Raw genomic sequence first — 22,117 nt, 5'->3', positions numbered from 1 at the left:
TCTCTCACACATACTTGTTTCCTTGGGGAAAAAAAGTCAATAACCTTCTGTCTGCTTCTTTTTTGCTTTTTGTTCCAGTCACAGATGAAGACACGGTGAAGCGATACTACGCTAAGTTTGAGGAGAGGTTTTTCCAGAACTGTGAGAAGGAGCTTCTGAAAATCAACACGTTCTATTCAGGTAATACTTTATTCCACAAATTATCTGGGTCATGAAGATAAATAAATCAGTTGAGCATTTCTTTGGCCTGTGAATTTGATCAAGTCTCATTTTGGTTTGCAACAGGTTACATGTTATAAACGTAAATAGTTTTTTTTTTTTCTACAAATTGAAAATCAAGCTCCTGGCTGCTCAGCACTGGCAAACTTTCAAAGCTTCTGCTTTTATAAAGGGGATTACTTATGATCAGCTATTAAAGTGTAATTATAAGAGCTGCTGAGACAAGCAACTTTAGATCTGATTGAGGCTCTGGTATTTTTTGTTATGGCTCTAACATCAAAGTTTAGTTTGGGGCAGAAATAAAAGTACTTTTGATTCATATTGACGTCATGTTTGACGCTGTAAAACAAATCGTCACTGTACCTATACCTTCTTATTGATCCAGTTTCAAATAAATATACTGCAAATCAGAATGAATCCAATCAATGTGGGAATAAAATGTTATTTCTTTAACAACAGTTGTACTTGATTTAGTGAAAGCCCGTCTTTTCCTCAGAAGAAAGAAACATTTGCACAGAGCAAATGTATCAAAAGTCACAATTAAATTACGAGTCTTGCACAAGGGGTTTGTAACCAGTTTCATTACTTAGGATGCAATGGAAGGAATTGCTGGATAACACTGGGTTTAGTCTTAGTCATTAGACTGAACAGGTCAGTAGCAGTCATGCTTACGGGAGAAAGCATGCATGTATTTCAAGAAGCAAGTGAGACTGCGTGTGTGTGCTGTGTAACCTGAGATGTTCTCCATAATATATTCTGGTACCAGACGGGTACTTCTAGAACTTGAGTTCATGGAAATGTGTCTGTAGTAAAGGCAGGCGCCGCCTCCTCCTGAGGCCATCTGTGAAACTGCGTCCTGAGGTGGGTCAGCGCAGGGACAAGGTTAACTGGGAAGATTGTTCCTGCTCATAACGATGGGACATTACAGACTGATTGATGGCAAAAGCAGTAAAATGAGTATAAGTCACTCGGCTCATAGTTAGAAAGATGCTTTGTTACTGAGGTAATGGAAGTTTTTCTTTCCCAGCAGAGTGGAGTAAGCCATTTACCAATATAATAACTTACAAACTTATGTGGATTGAGAGGACCTACATTAAAGTACATTTTACTATTTAGGTCCATTATCTACTGTGGATGATTACAGCAAAAGTTTGGTGCTTTTCATAAGTAATATGCTGGTTAAACCTTCATAGGAGCAGAGCAATGTTGAATATCTTAGAGATTTTAAAAAGAAAAAGCAGTAAAGGATGCATCCTCTTCATTTTAGTGCAACAGCAGGGGGGGGGTCATGATATATCAGTACTAGAGTTATTCGCTGTGTCTTCAGCAGGCAGTTTGTCTGACAAGGGTAAATGTTTAGCATGGAAACATTATTTCACCCAGTTTGTTTACTATCAACACAGAAGGAGGAAAGAGGAAAGGCCACAGTTTTTCCCAGCAAGTGCGTTTATCTCATGTCTGCTTCTGTGTGCGTGTGTGTGGGTGCGTGTGTGCTTGTGTGTATGTGTAGCTATTTAAAAAGGATTTCAGGGTTGATTGAACCGTGGAGAGATGGCGATAAATGTGTGCTGACTTTACATGAACAACCTGCCTCCACATCGCTCTGTGTGCCTATGTCTCCCTCTGAAAGGGGTCCTTGACCTCTTAAAGCCATACTACTGCATTGCGCTAAAATCCTGACTGTTGGACTGCAGGTTCAATATCACAATCCAGGAAGAGGACTAAGTTTTGTCAACATTTGCAGGTGTTTTATTATTACAAATATTCACCTTGTCTCCAAACTGAGGTCGAATAAAATGGTTCACTCAACCCACTTTGGTTGAAATTTAAACCACCAGCTGCTGTCTAAGGTTCATTAGCCACATAGATAAATGTCCTCTGTTTTTCTCCTTCGCTCCAGACTCCAGGTTTACTCTAAATCTGCTTTCAGAGGGCACTGGGTGTACTGGCTTCTCCAAGCCTCCTTTTGTTGTCACGAATTGTTATTACGGACCGCACAGTTCAAGCAAGAGGATTACCGAGAATATAGTTGTCAATAAAGAGCCGTGGCATTCCAGAGAGGGAGGTAGTGTGATTGTGTGTCAGGGTGAGTTCAAGCAACAAAGCGTGAAAGTCACCAGTGAGCCTTCAGCATCAGCAGTGTGACTTTATTAATTTAAGGACGGGTAGGAAGCCGCTGTAGCCTTGATTTCCCAGACTGTCAGGCTGACTGCATGAATCATAACATAATATATGTGTCTTTCACTTGTCTGCTGTTGCATACATAACCTATTTTCACCACTGTCTGATGTTAAATCTGACTTCCTGTCTTAGGTCAGTTAGGATTACCATATTAATTTCAAAGTGTTTTCGTTTTATAAAGTAAACTTGTCTTTTTCAATTCAAAAGATTACATACATTAAGATGATTTTGATCCCTTCAAATAAAGAGAAAATCCTCATAATGATAGGTTTAGTAACGCTTTAGTTAATTGGAGGCAAAATCTGTGAATGTATTTTATGACAGCACCTCAAACACATCGCCTTGACCGACGTGAAAAAACACAAAACTCTTCCAAGGTTTCAGGAAGAGAAGTCTGGTTTAATTTTCAGGCACCTGAACTGCATACTTGCATTTAAATGCATACTTGCATTTAAGTTCAGCCACTTAAATGCAAGTATGAACACCAAGAGACTCTCCAGCCATCTTCCGGAAACAGACAGGTTTTGTCTCTGCTTGAGGACAAACATTTTTTACTGGAAATAGTGAAGTAACATATCAATACGTTAGACAGGATGTTAAAACTTGGGCACACATGGGTGCAAAGAAACAATGACTCCAAGCACAAAATGTCTCAGTTACATCATTTTCGTCTGGACGACTTGACCAAAATTCAATCAAACCACTGCGAGAAGCTTGGAGAAGGATACCCAAAACATTTGACTCTAGTCATACAGCCTACAAGGAACTATGTTACTCCTTTGAGGAAGTGTTAACCTATCTTTGACCCAGATAGTGGTTCCTCACTCTCTATGCAGCTTTCACATGTCATCTCAGCCCATATGCTTATGTTTCCTGGAAGTAACGGGAGAGAAGAGGATTTTAAGATTAGCACGTTCCCCATTGGTCTGCAAATTCTTGTAGCTTCTTGATGCTCTGAACATCTGAAATGTCTCCTTTTTAACAATCAGTACCAGATTTCTTAGCATTTCTGTATTGTTGGTTTTAGTTTATTACTTTATTTTCCTGATAAGAAAAATGGATCACTCAATGAACTAATCTGTGCTTGCTGCGAGTTCTCAGTAATACATTTTCTGCAGACTGGAATATATCTGTTCCATTCTGTAAGCTTTCTTCTAAAGATTGGTCTGTGCTGTGCGAAATGCAAACTAACTTTACAGTTTTCAGCACATTCTCATCATTCTGTCTGCAGAAAAGCTCGCTGAAGCTCAGAGACGATTTGCAACGCTGCAAAATGAGCTGCAGTCATCAATGGATGCCCAGCGAGAGCGCAACGCTCCGTCCGGCCTTCGCAAACGCAGGACATTGTTCCACCTGACGCAGGAGGAGCGCTCCAAGAACCACAACATCATGGACCTGAAGCTAGCCTTCAGCGAGTTCTACCTCAGCCTCATCCTGCTCCAGAACTACCAGGTTCCCTTCACACACACACACACACACACACACACACACACACACACACACACACACACACAGAGAGAGAGAATTATCGCTACTCTGATTTTATGTGAACAGATTTGTCCAGCCTTGTTTCACCATCTTTTTTCTGCAGCAGCGTGTCTGACTCCTATCTTAAATAACATTTTGGACTTACATTATCCTCAGAACCTGAACTTCACTGGTTTCCGTAAAATCCTGAAAAAACACGACAAGATCCTGGACACGACTCGTGGAGTCGAATGGCGTCTGGCTCATGTGGATGTGGCTCCGTTTTACACCTGCAAGAAGATTACTCAGCTCATCACCGAGACAGAGGTGACTGCTCACATCTCCACAAACACACAAATACAAAATAAAGATTATACGCTGATGATACTCTTCTGTGGCTAGACTCTGGTCACCACAGAGCTGGAGGAAGGAGATCGTCAGAGGGCCATGAAGAGGTTGAGAGTTCCTCCTCTGGGGGCAGCTCAGGTCAGTAACAACTGATTGTTATGTTTACTGCACCTTTGATTCTGACATGTCTGCTGTATTTATTTTAAGTTACACAGGCGTTTAGGAAAAATCTTTTTTGTTTTCGGGAGTGAGCGAATCAATCAGAGAAATGCGCATTTGTCTTTAGATATTTTATTTAGAAAATCAGAGTAAGTATCAGAGATCAGTGTGTGAGAAAAGAAAAGCAAGAGAGAAGAAGTGAAACTTAAAACATACAATTATTTTTATATATATCTCTTCAGTCACGTAAACGGTGCCTTCCACCCATCTCTCTTCTGTAGGGAGTTTCTCTCAGTTTCGCCCATCTCTGGCTAATTGGTACCTCTGTCCCTACATCAAACCCGGTTCAAAGGAGTTTCGGTTGGACAAGGAAGAAAAACTTCTTCACTGAAACCTCCATTATCAGTTACATAAGAAAAAACACCTGCTCAGAAACCTTCGTTATTAGCTCATTCTTCCAAGTAAACAAACCAAAGTTTTATTTTCTAAGACAACAGGCAAATACGTCGATGTAACCCTATAATGCCCACACAGTGTAAAAAGGTTTTTATGAGCTAAAGTGAAAGAGTGAGAGAAGAAACCATCCCTTCATGCTATTCATCAGACAAGCTATTGTTTGGATTGTACATGTATGTGTGGACCTTTTAAGCCCATTTTACTGTTATTTCAAACAGAAATTGTTTGAGATCCACACACATAAAAAGTATGCATGTAATAAATTTAACATATGAAGTGAATAAAATCAGCCATATTGTTTGTTGTTTCTTTACTTTAAAACATAGAATATGGCTGAGTAGCCATATTGCATGGCTACTCATGGAATATGGCTGCCTGTGAGTTAGTTTTTTAAGCTAAAGTGCATTATTAGCTGTCTGTATTAAACACAGTGGTTCTGTGTTTTCTCTGCCCGGCTCAGCCTGCTTTGGCCTGGACGACCTTCAGAGTGGGTCTCTTCTGTGGTTTCTTCATCATTCTGGTTGTCGCCTTTGTTCTCACTGGTGAGTCATATTTTAAATCATATATATATAGATATATATATATCTATATATATGATATATATATATTTTTTATTATACCGTTCTCTTATATTTCATTGTTATGTGTTTGATATTTTTAATTAATCTGAATGCTAGAACATCCAATTTCACACCTGCTCACCTCTAGTCTTCACGACCGAACCGGCCCACATCAACCGGGTCGTCCAGGACACGTCCTAAGAGAAAATGTGTCACGTTGCATTTATGAAACATTGAGTCATGAATAACTATTTAAAGGTTTATCGACACAAAGATCTTTTATTAGTAGGGTGTTCTTTTAAAGGACCATTGTATATTTACTTTATAGGATTCAGAAGAGATACAAATATTTGTGGTACCTGTGATTTTGTGAAAATAAATGATTTTTTAAGAAATGTTTAGTTAAATTAAAAGTAGTTTTTTTTCAGTAAAAAGCCCAAAACATACATTTATTTTAAAGTTTGTTACATATCTTTAACACGGAAGCCAGTCTGGGAGTTTATTTTCAAGCTCACTGTTTAATTTTTCATCTCCGCTGCGGTTTCTTTTAGGTGCTGTTTTCATCCGCTACGAGAACATTTGGCCTCTGGTGCGGATCTATCGTGGCGGCTTCCTGTTGATCCAGTTCCTCTTCCTGCTGGGGATTAACACCTACGGCTGGAGACAGAACGGAGTCAACCATGTCCTCATCTTTGAGATTGACCCTCGAGATAACTTGTCACACCAGCACCTGTTTGAGGTTAGCCCAGGCAAAAGCACAAACACAGTCAGACGTCTCTTCGAAATTAAATTTACGTTCATATTAGTGAAAGCAACATTTTTATAATTCTCCTGGATTTACGGATGTTGTTTAGTCCTGTTCCAGAGCATAAATGTTATAAAATAAGTTAACCCTGCAGAAATATAAAACCCACACTTCTCAGTTTGTGTCACTCTATTGATTGTATTGAAATGTTATTTGCGCTTTCCTTTAATGCCGCTTTCCTTTTTATGTTTCTGCTGCAGATTGCTGGTTTCCTGGGTGTGTTATGGTGTCTCAGCATCCTCTCGTGTCTATACTCAGAGTTCACCTACCTCCCCATGCAGATCAACCCTCTCATTCTTTACGGCTTCATGGTGCTCTTCCTCATCAACCCATTTAAAACCTGCTACTACAAATCCCGCTTCTGGCTCATCAAACTGCTGGTTGGTCCCCATCTTAACCAGAGTCCTTTTTTAATTTTATTTTTTTAAAGATCTTCTTATAGTATTTTTATATAGTGTAGGTTGGTCACAATGACAAATTTTGCTGAATGATAAATTGTTCCAGAAGTCATTGGGATAAACAATAATATTGTTGTTTTGAGACCATTTTAAAGTAATACAATGGTAATGGCATAATAATAATAATGCAAAAACATTCTCAAAAATCAGTAAACTATAAGTTTTAATGAACATTTAACATTGGAGCTGGAAGACATTTTAAATATCTAAAGTAAATAAATAAAACAAATGAAATTAATTTTGAAGTCTTGGTAAACAAAATTATACTTTAAAAAAAGGGCTGGTTGAGACCAAAGCACCCAACTGAAGACTTTTATCATCCAGTTTTTGGTTAAAAAAACAAAAAAACAAGAGGGACAGAAAAAGTACAATGAATCATGCCAATAGAAATTATTGAGTTTGTTTTAATTTATCATGCAATTCATTGATTATTATGACAGACCTATACATGAGTTAATAACAAGAATACAATGGCTCTATTGCATTGTTTTATATCAGTGAGCTGTTTTGACATAAGTCTCACTCCTAACTCCATCCAGCCTCTGATGCTCTGAAATAAGATTGAAGATGTCTGAATAAATCTCAGTGCATAAAGCCCAAGGTCAGAAACCGCCAGAGCAGAGTCTAAGCTGTGCTTCAAAAGAAACCGCCGTGCCACTGGGATCAATATAGCCACACAGGCTCCGGAGCAGCACCATGGCATCCAGAAAAGTAACCCGAAACTCTGTTATGTAACATGGAAGCAGTTCATCATCTTTGTACAGAAACACATGGACTTCACTTGCCATGCTCATGGAAAATATTCCTGGACTTTTAGTCAAAACAGGCCTTTATATAGACAGGAAAACAGTGAACCTTTTGGTTGAATTTTGGGACAAGTTGATGTTTTGAAAAAAGGTCCTTAACCCTGATGTCATTGGCAAACTGTAATGTCTTATAGTGCTTTATGTTGCTATGTATTTTTCAGACATTTAGGCACCTGGTAGTTGTAGTAAAGGATGAACCAAACTTGTGGAAGTCCATAATTCTCATCTTGATATCTCGTCTGATGTCAGATTTTTTTTCCCCCATAATGTCACACAAGCTGTGTGTGTTAAAGACTTTGCCTTAAAAACCATTACCACAGGTGTGGCTTCATTTAAGTCAAATGTTGTGAATGAGCATCTAATCCTGTGTCATCATCTGAGCTGTCTCATGTTATTTAAAGGACTAGTAACCTCAGTGCGTTTAATCTCTTGAATTTGAAGAAAAATCTGATTTCTTTGAGCCTTGCGTGTGTGTGTTATTTTATTTTTTTTTCATAGAGCTGTGTATTTTCCTGCTGTTATGATTTTCTGAAACTGAAGCATGTACTGACAGGGTGTGAGGGACGTGTGCGTCTTTATTTTATCTTCTCAATGAATGCAGGTACAATCCAGATATCTGTTTCCAGCTACATGTTTATTAAACCCCCTTCTTTGTCTGATCTGTGCTACATCGCTGCAGAACAGAAGATGGGGTGTGTGTGTAGAAGTGTGTGTGTGTGTGTGTGTTGGGACGACTGGAGTGAGGACGGGGCCAAAGGGTTGAGGAATAATAGAACGGGCCTCGTCTCAGGGGAGATGGAGGCTGTGACTGTGCAATCATTACAGGCATAGATCTATCAGCATGCTGATGCCCTGAGCTCCTCTGTCCCTAGTCCTCCTTCTCGCATATACACACCCCTCTCCTCATATCGTGTCCTTGCTTCGCAGCGCCCTACAGTTCCCAGTACTCTCGCTCAGCCCTCCCCCAGTGATGAGGCTGTAATCAGCCTTGATTAATTTGGCACCATTACAACCATATGAAGGGTTTTTAGAACAAAAATGACTTTTTTATTATTTTAATGCAGGATATCTCTTAGGAAGTACAAGATTTACTAGATATTTCAGTCTGCAGTTCACTGGACTGTATGTTGCCATAAGAGCTCCTATATTCTTTAATAGAAACCACTCATAAAATGTATTAGTAGAACAAATTGCTGCAGTTGTAACATGCAGTAGTGTTTATTCAGCAAATGAAAACCTGACAATACAAGCACAGCAGGATTAGCCTCAAGACATCAACACAGAGTGAAAATAAGTTCAAAATCCTCCTGATCAATACATGCTTTGATTGGCACGGTCAGTTTTTTCTGAGGGTGTGTGTGGTTTTTCTCTCAGACTGTAAATGGGGAGCGGCGTACAGTCACTGGCTGAATGTCAGAGGAGGCCTGCGGGGTTAATGGAAAAAGTCGAGCAGGGTTGTATCATTTTACAAACGTGGTCAATAGCTGCAGCTCCTGCCAAAGCCGAATCCCAAATAACATTCCCATAGACGCAGTTCCTGGCTGTCCACACATTACTCCACTGATTAGCAACACAAATAAAACATGAACACCAACGCAAACCGTGACTCACCACAGCATCCTGTACAGGGCCGATAAGGCAGTCTGGAGGATTTATTCCTTTGTGTCTCCAATTATTCAGAGCTTTTTTTTCCCCCCATCTTAAGGTTTCTCCAGAAATACTTCTCACTAATTATTGAATTATTTTGTCCTCCTGTTGGAGCAGCTTCAGCTGAGTGTGACATCCGAGCTAAATCTTGCTTTAGTAAGGTCGTCCAAGTCGTTTTTTTCTGAAATGCACCAACCGTTTTCCATTTCAGCAGTTCTGTGCATGTCCTCTCCTCACCTGCTGTCTTTCCTGCTCTGGTTTGTCTCCAGTTTCGTGTTTTCACTGCACCATTTCACCGGGTGGAATTTGCAGACTTCTGGCTGGCAGATCAGCTCAACTCTCTGGTGGTTGTACTCATGGACTTCGAGTATCTCATCTGCTTCTACATCTTTGAGCTGCAGTGGAGCAACACCAAGGGGCTGCTTCCCCAAGGTGAGGTGTTGATTCAGATTGGCCCACAGCTAAAAGGTTGCTGCGTTGAATTTTGGCTCGAACCTTTCAGTGACTCTCAAAGCTGGTTAACCTGTGATTCAGGTTAACCTGCCCACTGACTGGTATATTCCTCTCAACATTTGTTCTTAGATAGGTTTATTTTTTGTCCTGCACTTTGAATTGGTGACTCAGATCTTAAATTTTTATGTACTCTTCTCATAAGAGCTGCAGTTTAAACTCTGGATGTTCAGCGTTTATTTTTGTCATTCTTGGAAATAAATATTTGCAGAAATGCCCACTTTGGGTAAATTAATATATCAAAGGCTCACATAATTTCTAAAATAAAATATGGTCTTTAAATTTAATCAACCTGAGCTTAAAACGAGGAAAAGATCTTGCATGAAAAACTGGATTCATGTTTAAAAAAGGAGCACTTTCTTTCTTTTTGTTTAGTGGGTGAGAGAATTGATCCTACAGAGAATAGAAATCTGTATCTAGATGAAGCGTAACGCTGTGATGCCTGTAGGTGTGAGCGTGAGTGTGAATTGTTGTCTGCCACTTTGTGTGATCCCGTTCATTGACGGGAATCCACTGTTCACCCTGAGACGCTCGTCCTCATCTTATAGCCTTTTAAGTGATAATTGAGCGTTTTCAGTGCCTTGCAAAAGTATTCACGCCGCTTTAACTTTTAAAGGCTCACTGTCGCAAGACAATGTGTGAATGAGCTGGGTGTAAGGTGTTCAGGCTTTTTGACATAAAATATGACAGACATGATGCTAATTGATGCCTTCTGCTTCCATCCTGCTAGTTAACTCAGAGCTAATGGCTTGTAAATGTTTGGTGGCACAGAGGTGCCACCAAATAACAAAGACCATTTCTGTCCCCTCTTGCTGTATTGTATTCTAGATTACAGTGGCCACGTCTGCAACAGCTACTGGTACGGCCTGCGCGCCATCATCCAGTGTCTGCCCGCCTGGCTTCGGTTCATCCAATGCTTGAGGCGTTACCGTGACACCAAGAGGGCCTTCCCACACCTGGTCAACGCCGGCAAATACTCCACCACCTTCTTTGTTGTCACCTTCGCAGCTCTCTACGCCACCCACCAAGGTAAGACTCGGGACAGACGACGCACTAAGGCAGGGAGATGTCCGTTTTATAACTCATCTCTTCCCGTACTCGATTTGATTTGTGCTGAGCAGAGATGATAACACATCGGTTCCCAAATGCACTGCTTGCTGTAAATTCCTGTTTTGAATCATTGCAGACACACTGAAGAGAGATGTAAGACTTTCTGAAGCTTTAAATCAGCAGTACTGATGTGCTGCTGTGTTAGAGGGGCATGTCAACACACAAGTCTTTTGTGTGTGTGTGTGTGTGCGTGTGCGTGCGCGTGCGTGCGCATGTGCTCGGGAAGCAGAGGTGACCTTGAGTGCAATTGCTGGAAGCCGGCGTCGGTTTCCTACTCTGTGCCCAGAGCTTTATAATGCAACAGGAGAGGTTTGTCAAGCTGATCTGTGGATAAACAAGATTCTGCTCTCACAATGTGGTTTCACTCTCAGGGCAAGAGGTTAGAGAGACCAGAAATGTACTTTGGACAACAAATAAGGAGAAGAAGATGAAAAGAGAAACATTGCATTTCAAAATCTTTTGGCAGGAGCATAAAAACCATGAAGAAGAAGTTGTATTATTAGTCCGGTCACTCTCTGGCTGACAGCTTTACAATTAGCCTGACATTATTCTTATTGGTAAGACATGCCACAGAGGAGCTTGTTTTCAAAAGAGGAAAAAAATAAATCATAATTATTAGGTCAGTCTCCATAAAAGACTTGGAGATTTGTCCCCTCTGCCACGTTCAAAGCAATCATTTCACCCGACACGTATTTAATCTCTGGCATTTTCCCTGCAAACAGATTTATTTTTCTGCAAAATGCCAGCTGTGGAACCTAATCTGCAGCCTTTCAAAAATGCTAAATGTTATGTCTCGCTCTGACTTTATTCCTTTGCGGTAAAAACTTGAATCAATACATTTGCTTCTCATGCTGACCGCCGGTCGTATTGAATGAACCCAAGCTGAGAGTCTGAGGCAGACAAATCCCTCTTTTTAAACCCACTGCTCGGTAGGAAAGACGTCCATTAAACCATATCCTTCTTCCTCCTCCGGTCTGAAGCCTGTGTGCTCTTCCATTAATGGCCTCTCTTCATGTGTTATTCTCTGTGAAGATGTCTTTCATCCTGCATGTAATGGAGACTGAGGCCGAGCTTTGGTTAAGTAGAGGAGGAGGTTGGAATCTCACATGGATGATGATGGTTAAGGAAATCGCCTGTTGTTGAGATATTTTAAGAATCATGTGCAGCAGCAGCTCCTCTGAATTTTAAAGCTTGTTTAAGGGATCAATTCAAGCAGCAGAATCAAAAATATTCTGCATCTATACTTAGATTTGATTTGAAAACTCTTCCAGCAGCGCTTCCTCTACGCTGGCGCCAAGTCCTCCTGCATTACTCTGCAGCGCCGGTAGAGCCGACGGCCCCTCAGTGTCATGTTCTCACCACCGGGTCCAGTTGTAAAAGGTGCCTCAGATGCCAGTCATTATCTGGCAGATGTCCTGGTGTCTCGTGTCACCTTCGCTGCTATCCTGATCACAGCCGGCAGGTTTACATGTTTCCTCGCTGTCAGACCCCCCCCCCCCCTTGATTCGTGTGAGTCAGAGCCCATATTTAGATCTGGGAAAGCAGGAAGATAAAATGCATCATGATGCCAATAAATCATGGAGCACTCTGCTGCGGAACTGAGTTTAATTAATTGACCAGCGACACCGTTTACAGATCTGAGGCTGCAGAATTAGAAAGGTGTGTTAATTCTGCATATACCACTACAAGATGCTCTGTCTGTGTTGAAACAGAAACAATTCACATGTTGTCCAGAAGCCTGAGCGTATTTCCTTTAGAGAGCCCCTCGCATCACTGCTATGAGTGACTGATTGGACTCCATCATGAAGCTGTAATCTCAGCAGATTCTTGTTGCATTAATGATGATTGTGGATCCTCTGGGTTCTGCTGGCATCCCAAATCGTGCTGAACATCGTTGGAGGCCTCACACTGAAGCAGAAACATTATTTGGATCGATACAGGATCAGATTTATGCCAAGCTGATTTATGACCTTTCTCAGTGCAGGGACATTACAAGCTAATGCTAATTTGAATGTTTTGGAATTATTCAGAACGATCACTGGAAGCATGTAGTTTACTGTTCTGGGGTGTTTTATTTTTGGTGAGATTGGGTGCCATAAATAAGATGTAGTAACCTACACAGCACTTTACACAATTACTGTAAGATAAATTGTAAAGATGTTTAAAATGCTTTAAGATAAATAAATTGTCTTGTGCTGAAACATCCCAGCCTTAAATTTCAGAGAAACATTTAGGAACAGTAATGATGAGAAATTTTTTGCGGTTTAGTTGCTCAAAAAAACCTCCTAAGGTTGCTGTGGGCTAACTGTAGCATCGACCAACATCTTTGGTTCACCATGTCTGCATTATTTAAAAGCTTTTGTTTACTTCTTCACTGGGGATGCCAGTAATCATTGAGGGCTTCATAGACTACTTGTCTCTGTCTGGGAAATCTACAGCATATTCCCAAAAACCAGGCCTGCTGCTCTCTGTGAAGAGTACAGCTTAGCTTGGTTTGCTGGATTGGAGTAGAAAAAACTCAGAACTGTCAGCTTTTGTAACTTAATTTCATCTGCTGACCCCTTGTTTACTATCCGGAGGAATTGCTGCACTCACCCCTTTACTGATAAAGATAAAAGACTCTGAGTTTAGTCTCTGACTGCCTCCCTGAACTCCGATTCGCCGAAAGCAATCATTGCATGTCTGGGTTCAGATTCAGGCTGAAGGTCGGATGGAAGTGTCTCTTTTGTGCGGGCGAACTGCATCAGAAATGTTGTGAAAGGTGGAAATAAAGGTACGGTTAGGTGAAACAGATTGAAGCACATTAACTGAATCAGAAAGACAAATTCAGGAAAAATGAAATGCCTTATTCTGAAGCAAAAAATATAATCACAATAAATATATTAAAATGAGATGAATTTGGTTACCTTGTGTTTTTGCCAGAGCACAATTCTGTATTATTATCCATAATTTCACCTCTGACAGCTCAGAAAGACAAAAGGTCAAAGCGGCTTTGCAGGAAGAGTCTTTAAGTCAGGAGCTGAAAATTTTCCATTATCCATTAGTTCCTAAGACGGCCCTCCATTCCTGATAGCTTGACTCGAAATAACAGGATTAGGACAGGTGTATTATCAGTGTCTGCATGCCGACTCTCAGTAGAGTATTTGCAAAACGAGAAGCTCTTCAAACTGCAGTGCAGCTGTTCTAACCCGACCACTTTAAGCCCAAACTGCTTTAAAAACGAGCTATTACACCTTGTTCAAGAACCGTGTTCCCATGGGAACAGATGAGACATCGTTGTAACAGCAGTGACTGACTCTTCTTGTTTTGAATTTATTTCGGTGGGATGCTGGATAAAATGAGCTCCAGCTAAATCTCCGTATCGGCCCAGGCTCCCACGAACAACAATCTCTGCTCTGTGTTTGAGTGTGTGTGGACTGAATGTGCGTGACAGGAACCAGTGACCAGCATTTGCCCTAACTGAGCATCCAATCAATGTCCATCTCACCATTTTAACCTCCTAATGGCTGAGCGGCCTGGTGAAAAACGGCTTCGGCCTCCGCAAACACCGAGGGGTTAAATATCTCTAACACACTGAGGAAATCACCAGTAGATGTTCTCCGCTGAGGGGTCTATTGTGGAGGACTAAGTTTAATCTACATCTGGGAGACGTGTGTGTGGCCGTAGGGACTACTTCCATCCAAATGCTCAGCAGACGGCACAACGGAGGCAGCAGTTAACGGAGCGGTGCTGCAGTAATTCTCCGTTAGAGACGTCGCCGCTCTAATCCCCGGCGTCTTGTTGGCTGGTAGCGGGAAGAAAACGGTGACGATGACAAATTGGAGGGAGCCTGGTCTCCGTCTGGAAGCCGGTGTGAGTCACAGTGAAAGGCCACAGGGCGCTGATTTATAAATCAGCACCTGCTGAGCAACAAGCAGATCACATCCACAGTCCGTCCGTGTAGAGCACGACGGTGCTGCTGAGGACGGCTAATTACAAACGCTCCCATTATACGCAGCAGACATCTGTAAACCGATTTGATGATTTCTATGCAAACCGAAGGCACCACAGTGATCCAATTGTTACCTTCACAACCCAAATGTAAAATGTTGCACATGATGATTTGTTTCCTTAATTTCCATTCTGATGATTAATATTTTTCGAAGAGCAGTTTTGTTTGCAGTGACTTCATAAACTATTTTATTTACTGTTTCTGTTGTGAGTGTTTTTTATTTATTTATTTATTGTTTTTGGGTTGTGTTTTATTGGGTGTTTAAAATGTCTTCCAGTTCCAGTGAGGACTGTTCTGTATAAATTTAAAGTGTATTAGTCTTTGAGGGGACAAACTTATTATCCCATTATCAATATATTACTTGAAGATGGTCTCAAAACAACATTATTATTTGTTGCAATAATTTCTGGGACAAGTTATGGCCCACCATCATTTGTTGTAGTGACAGTCAATACTCTAGAGTTATGATCTCAGCAACTGATTTTAGGATGTTTAGCAGAGTTAGCTCTGAATAACAAACAAAATCACCAACTGATGGAGGTGGATGGTATTTATCCTTTAGATTTTTTCACAGGTTAGTTTATGTCAGTTCTTGCTGATAAAACCAACTGAATAAGAGGCTAATTGAAACTGGGAATGGAAAAAATATATAAGAGAGTGTTAAATCTTTGATAATTTACTCATTTTGAGTTTGATATCATAATCATATTCTTTGTCATAACATGAAATAACCATCCTAATAGAATAGAATAGGATATTCCTATTAAGGTTCATGGCCATATGTGAATACTTGAATACAAATACAACTTTTGTATGAACATTTTAGGATTTGGTATGTTGACAGGCTCTGAAGTGACATACTGATTATTTATTCTTAAAAATATTTATATTTCAGGATTACTTTTTCACAACACAACAGAATTAGAAGGTGACCAATTAACCGCAGGGAAATATAATATTGCTCTTTGTAACGCCCTTTATATTTGGTAAAACGCCACAAATTAATTCTATACCTTGTCAAATTTGCCTTGAGTCTCAATAAGAACGCTTTCCTAGAGCGGTGGTAATATGTGGAAAATCCCCAGTAGAAATAGGAAATGCAGGAATAAAGTTAATTTGAATTTTTATTCCGAGCATATGCTCCCCTACGCATGCGTAGATTTTTGGTGATGGATATTTGTTGGTGATTGAAAGCAGACAAATCAACTGAATATTTATGCAAATGATAAAAATAAATCCCAACTTGGGGGAAAAAAAATATTAAAGGGTCAAAAGCATGTGGTCAGGTCATCCATCATAACCGTCACTGCTGTTGAACTCATGACTGTAGAGCTCCCCCTGGTGGACATTACATGGAAGCATTTTTTTTATGTCAAGTTATCATTTGACATCAGTTGTTTTTTTGTGTGTGTGTGGTTATTTCAGAACAAGGACACACGGACGCAGACATGTTTCTGTACCTTCTGATCGTGTTCTCCACCATCAGCTCCCTCTACACTCTGACCTGGGATCTGATTATGGACTGGGGTCTGTTTGATCGTGGAGCTGGAGAAAACACTTTCCTGAGAGAAGAAATCGTTTACCCGCACAAGGTAAAGTCACAGTGACGTCGAGTCCTTGTAAGACACAGAAACACCCAGAACTTCTGAACCTATCAATCAGTAAGTTTAACTGTGTAAATACTGGGTCTGTGTGATCTCTGCATCCACTTTTGCTAAAGAGACAGCGCTCCTCTGCAAAAGAAAAATCAAGTCTATATATCTTTTACTTAGTACTACCCCCACTCTTCCACACAGTACATCAGAGTGAAAACAACAATCACAGAAAAGAGACATTTAACCAAATAAAAAAAGAGTAAAATGTATCTTCGTTGGAATCTGGGAAAGATGTGGCTTTAATTTATAAATTCAAAATGCTTTACTGCTTATCCACATGAATATGATGAGTCTTTGATGAAGACAACACCTTAATTGTTTAATTTATCCCTGGATTTATGACCTCAGTTTTTAAACTCTTCCTGTTTAGATTTTTCAGTAAAGCACTTCGAATCGTCTTGTACACGAAATGTGCAACAGAGATACATTTGACTGCCTCGCCCATAAGGAGCACCCACTGACCCATGCTCTGTCTGTCCAGGCCTACTACTACTTTGCCATCGTGGAGGACGTGCTTCTGCGTTTTGCCTGGACGATCCAGATCTCGCTTTCTACAATGACCAAGCCTCACTCTGTGGGCAACATCGTGGCCACCATCCTGGCTCCTCTGGAAGTCTTCAGGTGAGTCTAAAGTACATTTCCTCCTCACGCTGCTAAACTTTCCTTGTGCTCCAAACAGACTCGGCCCCCCCAGACTGACTCGTCCTCCCCTCCTTACCTTCCCAAAAGGCGCTTCGTGTGGAACTTCTTCCGTCTTGAGAACGAGCATCTGAATAACTGCGGCGAGTTTCGAGCGGTGCGAGACATCTCGGTGGCGCCGCTCAACGCCGACGACCAGACAGTGCTGGAGCAGATGATGGACCAGGAAGACGGCGTCAGGAACCGCTCAGGCAAGGCCTGGAAGAGGAACCACAGCTTGTCTATACGACGCCCCCAGCTGTCCTCCTCACAGTAAGTAACCACTGACTGTGGTCCCACATACTGGTCGCATGTATTTGGAAGTGTGAACAACCATGGCAAAAAAATCTGATTTGACAAAAAAAAATCGGAATTGGGTCACTTGAGGCTGCAGTGTGAACGTAGCCTAAGTGGTTTATACGTGTTGAGGAAGAAATAACGTATATGAAGTAACCTGAAATAAGCCATTATGTAAACATTAAGCAAAAAGATTAATATAAAAGATGTAAATAATAAATACATGTATCTGTTTTTCTTTAGCTCAAAGAAGGACACAAAGGTGCTGATTGAAGATACGGATGACGAGACCTTCAGCTGAGTCCGCTATATCAACACACACACACACACACTATGCTATACTTATAAGGACCGCCTTTCTTTTCCTCCTTCATAGTGTAACATGTTGGTTTAAACATCAGCGTAATCGCTTAAATGAATAAGAAAGCTCCTCACCTTAACAGGAATTACCTCATCTTCATAATCTCTCAGTGTCTAGAGTTGGTCCTTAAAAGTATAGAAAACACAAAGTACAATCCAGAGACACACAAACGCGAAGAGAAACCCGCTGAAGCACAAGCAACTCGTCATCTCGGTGCTGTTGAGGAGAGAGCCGACGCCACATTCACACTGATGTCAAAGAAACCTTCTTCACTTAACTTACAGAAAGCAGACCACACTGCCTGGGATGATTCACTGAATGACTTCTTTACTATCTGTTTGTTTTTTGCTTGTTTTTTTATGTTGAGATGTTTTGGGGTTTTGCTGAGTTTCTCTTCAGGACGCACTGCAGACGACTGTTCACACGCCTTTCTAACACCTCCAGGATCAACAGGGAGAAGACGAAGCCAATAAAAGACTAAATCTAGGAATCTAAGAACGGACTGAACACACGTGACACCATATCTAACAAATCAACTGGTTTCAACTTGTTGATTTTTTTTATACTCCTTTTGTTGTGTGTTTTTTTTTTTTTCTTTAGCTGTAGTGAACGATTCCAACCCTTGAAGCACTTGCAGGAAAAGTGCGTTTACAACATAAAACGTGAAAAAGGTTCCTTGAGAAATATGAAAGATGTTTCGATTCAAACACTTATCTTTGACGTTTCTTTGTTATATACGTGTATTACTACTATAGATGTTTATACTAATCGACTGTTGATGTTTTTTTAATAGCGTTAAATGTGCCACGTCTTTTCTTAGAAACACAAAGCCCTGAGGTACTCCCCGACTTAATTAGAGGATTTTAAATCTCTGATGTTATCTTAAAGTGCTCTTTTACACTGACTTCAGCTAAGGTGCATGCGTCGCAATTAACACTGGTTACCAAAGTTTTCTTCCTTATGAATGTGATTCAAATGAGGATAAATCTGTTGTTCACGTCTGCCTGATCGAGTCGAACGATACCAGAGCCGGAGTTTCATTTACCTGCTGCAATCTGCTTCATTTTGTAGTCAGCCTACGGCTTGTTGGAAACACGAGTGGACATCTAATCCTATAAAAAGGTCTTTATATAGGTTCATCTCAGTAAATTACAATATCACAAGAAAGTTCATTTAGTTCAGTAATTCCCAAAATTAAACTGATGTAGATTCAAACTCTGTTTGGTCCACAGCAAACAGAAGAGTGGACCAGCTAATCTCCAGTATTTACTGCAAATACAGCTAAAAACAGAAACAAAATCATTTTCATGCGCTGCGGTTTACTGTCCAGAGATGAGTACGTTGTATAGTTTTAGGACTGAAGTCTTTGTAACAGCTTAAATTAGAGCTTCTTGCTGAATTGGTTTCTGCTTGCAAACAAACATTACTGGAAATGTTTGTGCGTGCTTTGATTTTTGTGCTCACAGCACCAGAGTGCTGATGGAAACCAGGATTTCTCTCTGCTGCCAGATTAGTCCTTATGTTGACTTTTGAATAAATTCAGAGGCTAATCTGGCTTTTTTTTTTTTTTAGAGGGAATGAAATATTTGCCAATTGTCAGACTTCTATTATTCTGCGCTTCATTTATGTTTTTGATCTTCAGTGTGGCCTCGCCTGTTTGACTTCAGGTGTTGTAGTTTCTTCAGATAAATGTGCTGATGTCTGCTCTTATTTCTCTGTTGGCTTTGCTCACACGTTTCCAGAATCTCTAAGCGAGTTCCTTCTTCTAGTAAAGAGCCCTGGCTGTCCTAGAAAACACGACGCGTCTTTTTTTGTTGCTTACACTCCCATCCGATCATAATGTGAACTGGAAAGTTTAAAGGGTGGAAAACCTCTCTGTCCACATTGATAGTCTGCACAGACACCAACAGACATTCGCACACACGCTGACAGCTCACATTGTCTCTCTTGTCAGTTTTGTATAAAGGTTATGTCGTCTTGCCTGCATGCTGCTCTTGTTTTTTGTACAGAGCTCTTAATTTATTCAACATAGTGTTTATATTAGTAATATTTGCACACACCGACAATGATGAATTTTTATTTGTAGCCATTTGTGCTCCTGGACAAGCAGTATTTTTTAGGCAAAGAGGAGCTTTTTGTTGATTGTATGCAATCCTGCACTCTTATTTTGTTTTTCCTCTACCTGTGTAAAGCTGTTGAAACGTGTTTGTAAAAAGAAGAACTGATGTTTCGCTGTTTCTTGTTGATGGTTTCTTTAAATTTAAAAGCCTCACGGCGGGGGTGGTGGGGGGCAGATTCCTGAGGCTGTTATGCTGTTTGTACATTTGTGAAAGTGCATGAAAACATTTGTGACATCTGTTGTTGGTGACTGTCCTGCAGACAGAAGCACTTTGACACATTTCAGTTCAGCCCAGGAACAGACTGTGGTCCAAGCAGAAGTCAGTAAACTGATCCCAGATCAGTTTAGATGACCTGTGTCTGTTCATAGATGCTGAAAACAGGGTTATTTTGTACAGTTTCGTGTTTGATGAGATGATGGTGAAAAACCCTGACATCCCGTTTTCTGATTTTGTTTTTTCTTTTCTTACCCACCGCTTGCAGAAACCTTCATGGTGTAAAAGTGCTTAAATGTGTGCACCCCTCACTCCCCGATTGATGTCGTTTGTACCTTTTCTCGGAACTATTTGAACGTGCTAGTACCCGTAGTTTGGTAGATGGATGTTCTGCTTTGATAACTTTTAAGAAAAACAAGAAACTAAATGTGATTTTAAGAGAAAATGTCTGAACATTTCTCCCCGAGTCGCTTTTACAGAGTAGTTTGTACATGTTGAGTGTTTACCAATGTTCTATGATGGTTTTTCTCATGGTCTTTGTATTTCTGTAAACACTTTGGTGATCCTGTCATATCTGGGTTTTATAAACCATGATTATTTTTAAAACTCACTCTGCCTCGTGACCCTTCTTTCGCCTTCTGTTTTTAGTCTCCATCGGATGAGAAGCTCTGCCTAGGGACATTTTCAGCTTCAGTGGTGCGTCGCTTCAGCTCTGACCGACCTTTTGCCTGATTCACAGGTACTTTAGAGTGTTGGTTTCCTGTTTGTTTTTAAGGTCTGTGTGGTATGTCTCAGTCCAGTTCAAAGCCGATTCTTCAGCATTCCTCCTCTTTTAAGCTGACTGGTTGGCAGGATTTACAGATTGGTGAAGTTTTTTCCTTCATTCCTTGTGTTTATAGAAGTTAGTCGCCCCTTATCGCCTGAAAACAGCTTTTTGGTGGAGAGAAGATGGAACTCAATGTTAGTTTGTTTTGTCTCCAATATTAAAAATACCCACTCATATTCCAGTAGATTTAATAAATGCATCTAAAGTCAACATTTGCTGCAAATTAAGTTTGACAAAATTACTTTTTCTAAGCTTAGCATCGCCTTCATGACCAGTAACTTTAGTTCTTATTGCCCTCCTTCCTTTCATGACCCACTACAAACTATTCCTGGTCAGATAGCAGAAATCCTGAGGCAGCAAAGCCATTCTCCTCTGTTTAATTAATAACACTGATGTTTTTTTAAAATGACATTAAAATCATGCAATTAGGATGTAATCTGAAACCTTGGTGGTCTTTAGATCAGTTTCCTGTTTGAAGGTCCGAGCTTTAGGTTTCTCTCAGACATCTGGACATTTCTCCCAGGATTTCCTCGTGCTTCTGTGAAACCAGCTTTCCATCAACATGCTTTGCTTAATTTGTGCCAGAGGAAGCAAAGCAGCTCCAGAATACCTTGCAGACATTATTCACTACTGAAGCAGCAATATTCTGCTTCGAACAAATGAAAAACATGAGGATGAATGCAAAAGCAACAGACATGAGAAATGATCCCATGTTCAGACCGTTACATCTGTCCTGCTTCAGAAATTATTCTTAACAGCCGTGTTACAGTCTGGTCATCTAAAATAATTATTCTACTGCCTGTGAAAAAGTTCTGCAGACTTTAGAGATTATCCGGTTTTAATCAGCTCCACATAATTAATCTTCAGGATCAATGCAAAACCTGTCATAATCAGTTTCCATTTAAAGTCAGAGCCCAAGTCCTAAAGCTCTGCGTCACACTCACCACTTTGTTTTGCATCAATCCTGCTAAAAATGTTCTCCGTCACCCTTCATTCAATATCTTAATAATAAATGTCTCATTTAGAAATATAACACTAAAATTTAGCATTTTAAAGTAACTTATTTTCATAACCGAAGGTAAAATCATTAACTGGACTTTAAATCTGTTGGGTTTGGATGACGTACAGTAAAGTTAATAATGTACTTTATGATGCGTTTGAGTGCAGCTGCGGTATCTCGTGTTACTCCTGCAGCTTCTTCGTGGCATTCAAATTGATGAATATCTGGAGCAACAAACAACCCGTCAGTC

The 22,117-nt window shown here is 40.4% G+C and overlaps 1 protein-coding gene across 1 annotated transcript in view; it reads left to right on the top strand.

The window, feature by feature from the left end:
- Nucleotides 1-20,651, top strand: part of xpr1a (xenotropic and polytropic retrovirus receptor 1a) — a 66,393-nt gene extending 45,742 nt beyond the window's left edge. The window contains exons 3-15 of the mRNA XM_017304390.2: nucleotides 79-180; nucleotides 3,632-3,852; nucleotides 4,045-4,194; nucleotides 4,270-4,353; nucleotides 5,291-5,372; nucleotides 5,942-6,129; nucleotides 6,396-6,575; nucleotides 9,376-9,538; nucleotides 10,445-10,645; nucleotides 16,143-16,309; nucleotides 16,854-16,993; nucleotides 17,102-17,323; nucleotides 17,591-20,651. Of these exons, the coding sequence (XP_017159879.1) occupies nucleotides 79-180; nucleotides 3,632-3,852; nucleotides 4,045-4,194; nucleotides 4,270-4,353; nucleotides 5,291-5,372; nucleotides 5,942-6,129; nucleotides 6,396-6,575; nucleotides 9,376-9,538; nucleotides 10,445-10,645; nucleotides 16,143-16,309; nucleotides 16,854-16,993; nucleotides 17,102-17,323; nucleotides 17,591-17,648 (1,958 nt within the window). The 3' untranslated portion in view covers nucleotides 17,649-20,651. The remainder of the gene's footprint in view (nucleotides 1-78; nucleotides 181-3,631; nucleotides 3,853-4,044; nucleotides 4,195-4,269; nucleotides 4,354-5,290; nucleotides 5,373-5,941; nucleotides 6,130-6,395; nucleotides 6,576-9,375; nucleotides 9,539-10,444; nucleotides 10,646-16,142; nucleotides 16,310-16,853; nucleotides 16,994-17,101; nucleotides 17,324-17,590) is intronic.
- Nucleotides 20,652-22,117: the final 1,466 nt, after the last annotated feature.

The sequence above is a fragment of the Poecilia reticulata genome, chromosome 4, assembly GCF_904066995.2.
Source record: "Poecilia reticulata chromosome 4, P_reticulata-male-v2, whole genome shotgun sequence".
Classification (NCBI taxonomy): Eukaryota; Metazoa; Chordata; class Actinopteri; order Cyprinodontiformes; family Poeciliidae; genus Poecilia; species Poecilia reticulata.
The sequence above is the reverse complement of the archived record's forward strand: the minus strand, read 5'-3'. Positions and strand labels throughout refer to the sequence as shown.